Source organism: Otolemur garnettii, unplaced genomic scaffold (genome assembly GCF_000181295.1).
Source record: "Otolemur garnettii isolate 467f Iridium unplaced genomic scaffold, OtoGar3 scaffold00091, whole genome shotgun sequence".
NCBI lineage: Eukaryota > Metazoa > Chordata > Mammalia > Primates > Galagidae > Otolemur > Otolemur garnettii.
In genome coordinates, this window is record NW_003852486.1 from 1,886,589 (window position 1) to 1,895,176 (window position 8,588).

An 8,588-nucleotide genomic window follows, 5' to 3' on the forward strand; every position below is an offset into this window, starting at 1 on the left:
CCTCAGCAATAAACTACCACGTCCTCTACCTCCACCAGGACCAGAAAGGGCCAGCAATCTGGCTTGGATGGGCCTCACGTCATTCGGATCCCGCCCGGTGAGCTTGCGAATATTCTCATCCACGTTCTTTAGGCTCTCTTTGGCCTTTTCTAGCTGCTCCTGCAAAGTTCTCACTGCGACCGCCATCTTCTCCCCGCTACAGGCTTCGAGACTGCTCTCATAAATATGACTTTTTAATATCTTATTATTATTTATATTCCATTTCTTTAGAATATAAATTTCATGAGTATATAGATATTTCCTTCGCCATTGAATTCAAGAAAACTAAAGTTGTATTTGGCCCATAGTAAGCCCTAAATGACTATTTCAATAATCTATGAACAAAGAGAAATACATTATTTACCCAAAGCATATTTTTCATTGACTCTTAAGTGAGCTAATACAGCTAACTTGTTCATCTAGGAAGTGACCCCTGTCTTTCCATCCATAACAGCTAAGGTTGCTGAGACCATGGTGAGAGGGAACCAGACCACTACAGTGACAGAGTTTCTCTTCTCTGGATTCCCCCAGTTTGAAGATGGCAGCCTCCTCTTCTTCTTCCCTCTGTTCATAATCTACATATTCATTGTTATTGGGAACCTCACTGTGTTTTTTGCAGTCAGGATGGACAGCCGTCTCCACAATCCCATGTATAACTTCATCAGCATTTTTTCATTTCTGGAGATCTGGTACACCACTGCCACCATCCCCAAAATGCTCTCTAACCTCGTCAGCAAGCAGAGGACCATCTCCATGATCGGCTGCCTCTTGCAGATGTACTTCTTCCATTCCCTGGGGAATTCGGAGGGGATTTTGCTGACCACCATGGCTATCGACAGGTACGTTGCCATCTGTAACCCTCTCCGCTACCCCACCATCATGACCCCCCGGCTCTGTGCTCAGCTCTCTGCAGGCTCCTGTGTCTTTGGCTTTCTTGTGTTACTTCCAGAGATCGCATGGATTTCCACACTGCCCTTCTGTGGACCCAACCAAATCCATCAGATATTCTGTGACTTTGGACCTGTGCTGCACTTGGCCTGCACCGACACCTCTGTGATTCTGATTGAGGACGTGATCCATGCAGTGACCATCATCACCACCTTCTTAATCATTGCCCTATCCTATGTAAGAATTGTCATTGTAATCCTGAGAATTCCCTCTGCTGAGGGAAGGAGAAAGGCTTTTTCTACCTGTGCAGGTCATCTCATGGTCTTCCTCTTGTTCTTTGGTAGTGTGTGCCTCATGTACTTGCGTTTCAACATCACTTATCCACCAGTTTTGGACACAGCCATTGCACTGATGTTCACTGTATTTGCCCCCTTCTTCAATCCCATCATTTATAGTCTGAGAAACAAAGATATGAAGAATGCAATTAAAAAACTTTTATGTCCCCAAAAATCGTTGAACACATCTGCAGGGTAATTCTAAGCCAGTTTCTCTTCGATTATTTTGAAACCTAAAATTATGTGTTATTACTCTATGCCTAGTTTTTGTCACATGGAAATTCTGTCATTCTGTTTATTTCCCCCATTTCTAGAAAAACATTTATATTCTTGTGTCACTTGTGTCATTTTCATTCTTGTGAAACTTACTGTGTATATCATCAGAAAACCTATGATGTATTTGAACAAGTATAATTTTTTTTCTTAGGAACATTGCAATTAAAGAAAAATTGTTTACCATTTCAGAGGATTAGAACTACAGGATTTGTATCTCAGAAGCTAATCATGTATGCTGAAGAATCATTCTATTTAGGAAACAGATTTGGGAAAAGCTTTTTGTTTAATTACGGAGCATGGATTACCTAAATGTGTTTATCTGGATATCAATATCTAAGAAAAAGCCAAAATGATATTTGCTATAGTTTTATTTTTAATACTTTATTATAGTTACCTCCTTATTATAATAATAATCATATATATTTAATAAAATTAGATTATTGATATCATCAGGCACATTTAAGAAAAAGCTGCAATGTCAAACATTATTTACAGCAGTACATTTTGATCCACACAAATCTGAATTTTAGCTATTGTTTGCCTTTTCAGGGCTAAATACCTTCACTTTCTTCATTTACGGTCAAGAATCTTCAATGTATCCATTGAATGGTAGTTTCAAAAAAATAGGATTCAATTGGCTTTTTGATTGATTGCTCTGACATTTTCCTCATTTCATATTTTCTGTGATTGTGCTAATTTAATTCTCTATCTTAATTTATTCATATCCATTTAAATTATATTTTTGAATATAAGAAAAAATTGGTTTGAAGATAGCAGTTTTATTTCATGTTTAAATTTTCTTCTTTAATAAGTCCAATTAGATCACCAAATCCAAGGTCATATTAATTTTTTAGAGACTCTAAACCCAGAACTTACAATCATGGCAGTAATTCATTATTGAGTTATCTGACAGTGGTCATATCAGTATGTGAACACAAACACTTCAATAATACAATAGTTCCCAATATATATCACATTAATATCTCTAGAAACAAATGAAAAATAAAACTATACATCCTGAGAAACAGGGTAACTTCAATAGACAAAATTTAAATACTTTTCTTAAGCCAGAGTGTAACTTGATGGGGGTTGCAGAGTTGGAATTAATGAATATCTAGAATATTTGTAGCTACAAAATAACTTGCCTAGATATTTTCCCTTAGTCTCCACCTGGTAGATGATCTGGTGTAGGACTGCACAACCAACAGAATAAAAATAAGTAGTGATTCATAATAAACCTTTACTATATTCTTGTTTGATTGTTTGTTTGTGACAGAGTCTCACCATGTCACCCTTGGTAGAGTGCTGTGATGCCATAGCTCACAACAACCTCAAACTCTTGGGCTTAAGTAGCTGGGAGTACAGGTGCCCGCCACAGCACCCAGCTATTTTTGGTTGCAGCCGTTGTTTAGCAGGCTTGGGCTGGCTTGAACCTGCCAGCCCCAGTGCATATGGCTGGTGCCCTACTCACTGAGCTACAGGAACTGAGCCAACTATATCCATTTTTTTTCCATAAGAATTTGAACTCTAATCTAACAAGGAAATTATTAAAATTAAAGGGTTGCTAATACATTTTGAGGGGTGGAGAAGGCACAAACCTGGAAGGACAAGCACATCTAGTTTTCCCTAGAAATTATAGAAAGGCTCTTTTCTTGCAGTAAGATTACATAGAAATGGAGGAGCCTTTGCAAATATTGAGGGTTGCCTTGCAATCAGCTAAATCTATGGTAGTTAAAAAAACTTCGTTTGACTTCATGCCCAACACAAAAATTAATCCTCTTTGAGGAGAATATTCACATTCTCATTTTCTCTAAAATTCAGCATAAACAATTTCTTTAATCAAAAAATTACCATAGAATGTTTATACAAAACCATATAATGAAATACCAAGAGCAAAAACAGGTAATAGAAAGAGACTTACAAGAGATTGACATATTAGTGTTATCAGATGTTAACTTTAATTTGGTATTATTATATTTTTAAAAAGATAAAATCAGTAATTTAAGCAGAAAATTGACATCTAAAAATTTAAATGAAATGAATACAAATAATAATGTAATGATGAAGACTAAAAAATGAATAAATGTTAAGAGCAAATTAGCCACAGGCAAAGAAAGGACTAGAGAACTAGAAAATTGTTTTGCTCCAAAGAAAATTTCAGAATAAAGCATGGAGATATTAAAAAAAAATTAAAAACACATATATAGAAAATCAAAGTACACGTGAAAGACATAAAAGGTTTTCAAGAAAAATTAACAGAAAGAGGGGAGACAGTCGAACCAAAACAATGTTTGAAGCAACTGACAAAATATTTTCCAAAACTGACATCAAGAAAAATATTTACAAAGTCCCAAGAAACAAAAATAGGACACAAAAAGCATATCATATGTTAACACTTATTAAAAAATCAAAAGCAAAGAGAAAATCATAAATGCATTGGGGTAAAGGTGCTTAGGATATATTATTTTCAAAAAAAGCATTTTGAGAGCTGTGTTTTAAACAGATTGGAAGCTACAACAACTGTTAAGAGAGATTCTTGTACATAATAAAAATATTCTTCAAAGATGAGGATTAGATAAAAACATTGTTAGTCATGCAAAAATATGGGAACTTTTTAAAAAAAATCAGAACTACATAAAAGATTATTTTTTAAGCAGAAGGGAAAAGATTTCAAAGCACAAAATAGCAATGTAAAAGAAAATAAAGAGCAAGAGGAAAGATAAAGTGATGGGGATAGGCTCTTTTTTTTTAAAAATTAAATGATAGCTGTGTACATTAATGTAAACATGGGGTACAGTGTAGTGTTTTCATATACAATTTGAAATATTTTCATCAAACTGGTTAACATAGACTTTGTCATTTACTTAGTTATTGTGTTAAAACATTTATACTCTAGTTCTAAAAAAATTCACTTGTACCCTTGTAAGACAGACCATATATATAGGTGATCTTTCCAATCACCCTCCCTCCACCCATCCGCCCTTCTCCCCTCCCCTCCCCCCCAACCCCCCGGAGATAGGTTCTAAGAATGTATATGAGTAGCTGAGCAATTTCATCAGTGTGAAAACATCATAGAGTGTGCTTACACAAACCTACATGCTCCTAGACTGCAAATCTGTAAAGCACGTTACTGTGCCTAACACTGTAGGCAGTGGTAACCCAATGGTAAGTATTCATATGTCTAAACATATCCAAACATAGAAAATATACAGTAAAAATATAAAATGGCACCCCTGAATAGGCCACTTACATAAATGGAGCTGGGGCTTTCAAGACTACAAGTTGCTCTGGGTGGGTGAAGTTAAAGGCCCGGGGCCATTACCGTACACCACTGTAGAATTTGTAAAGACTGTACTCTTAAACTACACTAAATTTATTTTAAAAATATAATTTTCAATCTTCAGTAACAAATTTTAGCATACTGTTACAACCATAACATTTTTCCCTTCTAAACTTATTAATGTTTTTTATTACTGACTCCTTTGTAATAACATTTAACTTCAGACAAAATCACATTGTATAGCTATATGATAAAGGTGCCCTTTCTAAATATCTGTATCGTATAAGTTCTTTAAAAATTTGTCCTATGTCTTAAACAGTTTTGTTAAAAACTAATACACAAACACACACTAGATTAGCCCTGAACACTGTCAGGTTCATCAAAACCACTTCTTCCACCTCCACATTTTGTTCCACGGAAAGGTCTTCAGGGGCAATCGCAATTTTGGCACTGCCATCTACTATAATAGCAATGCTTTCTTCTTGAGTACCTCTTGAAGGACCTTCCTGGGTTGTTTTACAGCTAACTTTTTTTATAAGTAGAAATATACTCTAAAATAATAATAAGAAACAGAGAATAACCAATAATGAGGTCATATCATTATCATGTATTATGAACTATGCATTATCATATGAGATCATCATATATATATCCAATCTGCCAGTGACTGAAAAGTCATTCTGACTCTATGTGGATTATATACATAAATTTTAAGTAAAACAATAATAAAATATGCTGTGAGAATTAAAATATGCAAAAGTTTACAATCATAATATAAAATATGTAAGGAAGAAAAATTTAGTTAAAGTATTCTAATGTATTTGAATTATCTTGAATTTTCTTAAAATACTAATTTATATTAGTTTTAGATAAATCCATGAGTATGTTTTTAATATCTAAGATTGCTAAAGTTTTGGTAAAAAAAGATATAACCATCTAATAGTTGGGAAATATAATATTAAAAATAAGAACACAAGTAATGTCTTCAAAAGACGTAAAAAGACAAAAATACATATAGAAGATAAGAATATATTTTCTACTTATTACATTCAAAGTAATTGAACTAATGTTCCAATTAAAAGATAAAAATTTTCTGACTCAGTAAAAACATTTAGTGCCACTCTAAGAGGCAGGGTTTAAATCAGTGGTTCTCAACCTTCCTAATACCTCCTAATGCCACGACCCTTTAATATAGTTCTTCATGCTGTGGTGACCCCCAACCATAAAATTATTTTCATTGCTACTTCATAACTGTAATTTTGCTACTGTTATGAATCGTAATGTAAATATCTGATATGCAGGATGTATTTTCATTGGTCATGACCCACAGGTTGAGAACTGCAGCTTTAAATATGTGAATATGGAAATATGGGAAGTAAAAGACAAATTTTAGACCATGCAAATATTCAACAAATTGATATAACTATACTAATATTCAAACAAAGTAAATTTAAAGCAAGTATTGTTGAAAATGAAAAGGAAGCTACACTAATGATACAGCTGTCAATTCCCCAAGATTCAGCAATTCTGTATTTGCATGTTTTAAATAACATTGATTTAATGTTTGAAGACAAAAATTAATAGAATTAAAAGGGGTAATAAAGAAATTCACAGTAACAATAAAGGTTTGAGAAACAGGTTAGCAAATCCAACATAAATGATAAATGGAAGATTTGATTTGTGCAGAGTTTATACAAGTCTATTCATAGTGTAACAATTCAATGAGGCATATATCTATCATGTATACAATTTTTTACATAATTTATATATTATTCACTGTTTTCTGAAAAATTTTTATTTCCATTTGGGACTAGGAAGCTGTCTTTCAAATTTTAGTTATACAGCATTTTTTTTTCCTATAATTTGTGTCTCTGTCTTGGTTTAGAAATTCTTCCCAGTCTCATACTGAAATAAATATTTATTTTTGTCTAATTATGTTTTTATTTCTTTTTTTCTTTTTAAATTTTTTACAGTAGCCATTGGATATGGTGAGAGGCAAAGATTTAACATTTTTTTCCTTTTTAATCGAGACCTACTTATGCCAGATTCTTATTAAATCAAACTTCTCACACAGTGGTAAAATGCCACCTTTATCCTATAATATAGCTTCCATTTTTACCCCTTTTACTCTAGACTGTCCATCAAATTTTCTAACTTACTTACCTGTTCATCTCCTTGTGCTCTGCTGATTCGGTAATAGTAGCTATAAGTTTCAATATGTATTCAGTCTTCATTTTGCATTTTTGAGGAAATTCTCACTTGGTGACATGATTTTTAAATGATTTTTCTTGCTACTTATCCTACCACAAGTGAACAAAGTTTATTAAGCTTGTTTTTGAATGACAAACTGTTTATTACATTAGAACAAATGCTGTTTTGTGCTACTAAGTCTTCCCACACAGAGAAGAATTCCATTTTTGATGGCAAATTTATGGAGTGAAGATGACCAGCTGGAAAGATGGAGTTGTCATTAACTGAGACAGAGAAGACAGTAGTAAAAAGATGTTGTAAAGAGGAATGTCACAAGTTTAATTATGCATATTCTAAGTTCACCTGGACTATTACAGACCTAATAACAATATTGAGTAGGCTGTTACATGAGTCACATACTGAGGAGTGAAGCAGGGATGGAGATGCATGTGCGAATCAGCAGCGTCTGTCAAGCACTTAAACCATGAAACTGGGCAGGAAAACCAAAGGTCTAGCTGTGGGGCACTGAGACAATACAGATTTGGGGGACTACACGAGGGGTCAGAAAATATGACCCAGAAAAAGAGAACAATTAGATAGAAGGAAAACCAAGTGTCCTGAATGTCAATTGAATAAAATACATCAAGGAGAAGAGAATTGTTAACTTTGTCCAACTCTGCTAATAGTCAAATAAGATACTCACTGAAAAGTGACCATTGGGTTTAGACACCTACAGGTCACTATCAAACTTAATCAGAGAAGTTTCCTGGAGCAGTGTAGGCAAAAGCCTGGCTGGAGTAGTTTAACAGAAGAGGATTGAAGAAAAAATTATAGAAATTCCAAGTAAAAATAACTATTTTCTAGGATTTTACTCCCAATGTATATATTTATACTTTCTTATTGGTATTTCTAACAGAGAAGCGTTTCTACAAAACTGTATTTTACTTACTCTATGTTATTAAAAATATTTTTGGAACTGATTCTCTGGTTGTGACTTAATTATAAACACAATGAAAGTAGGTCTTTAACTCAGTTTAACTTTGGATATATGTAGTTTCTGTTTTTATCTATGGTTTCTAATGTATTTATAATAAACTACTACTTTGTATTGAAAGCAAAGATTTAAGTGTTTGTTTTATAATTTCATGGTTTGGAAGTACGGGCTGGAACTGAATGTGTGGTTTATCTGACCCCGGCCTACTCATGTCTCCAGGGTCAGCACTGATTGGCTGGACCTTGCAGAGCTAGGACAACATGTACAAACTGTCCTAGCTTGCAGAGGACACATTGTACTCTTGTTCATGGGGTGTTTTACCTTCCACAAGCCTGGTGGTCTGGGTTTGCTTCTGCAATGGCTGGCTAGGGAGTTGAGATAGAGCATAGGTGAGTAAGGACTCTTGAGGGCTAGGATCAGAACTGCCACAAAAATCTCTTCTGTTACATTATGTTACCCAAATCAAGTCACAATTAAGAGGAGAGAAAGAGTCTCTATCTCTTGATGGGAAGAACTGTCAATTCACTCTCAGGGAGCATGGATGCAGGAAGAGGTAAGATTATACTATTTTTTTTTTTTTTTTTTT

The 8,588-nt window shown here is 34.1% G+C and overlaps 3 protein-coding genes across 3 annotated transcripts in view; 2 read left to right on the forward strand and 1 right to left on the reverse strand.

Moving 5' to 3' along the window:
* The window catches only part of LOC100960389 (pinin-like), an 8,562-nt gene extending 8,376 nt beyond the window's left edge, over nt 1–186 (reverse strand). The window contains exon 1 of the mRNA XM_012808491.1: nt 79–186. Coding sequence (XP_012663945.1) covers nt 79–186 — 108 coding nt within the window. The remainder of the gene's footprint in view (nt 1–78) is intronic.
* Nucleotides 187–510: 324 nt separating this feature from the next.
* Nucleotides 511–1,461, forward strand: LOC100960703 (olfactory receptor 6K3-like). The gene has a single exon (XM_012808492.1). The coding sequence runs from the start codon at nt 511–513 to the stop codon at nt 1,459–1,461; it is 951 nt and encodes a 316-aa protein (XP_012663946.1).
* A 6,557-nt stretch (nt 1,462–8,018) lies between these two features.
* LOC100961020 (olfactory receptor 6K3-like) overlaps nt 8,019–8,588 on the forward strand; it is a 4,412-nt gene continuing 3,842 nt past the window's right edge. The window contains exon 1 of the mRNA XM_023516371.1: nt 8,019–8,024. Within this exon, the coding sequence (XP_023372139.1) occupies nt 8,019–8,024 (6 nt within the window). The remainder of the gene's footprint in view (nt 8,025–8,588) is intronic.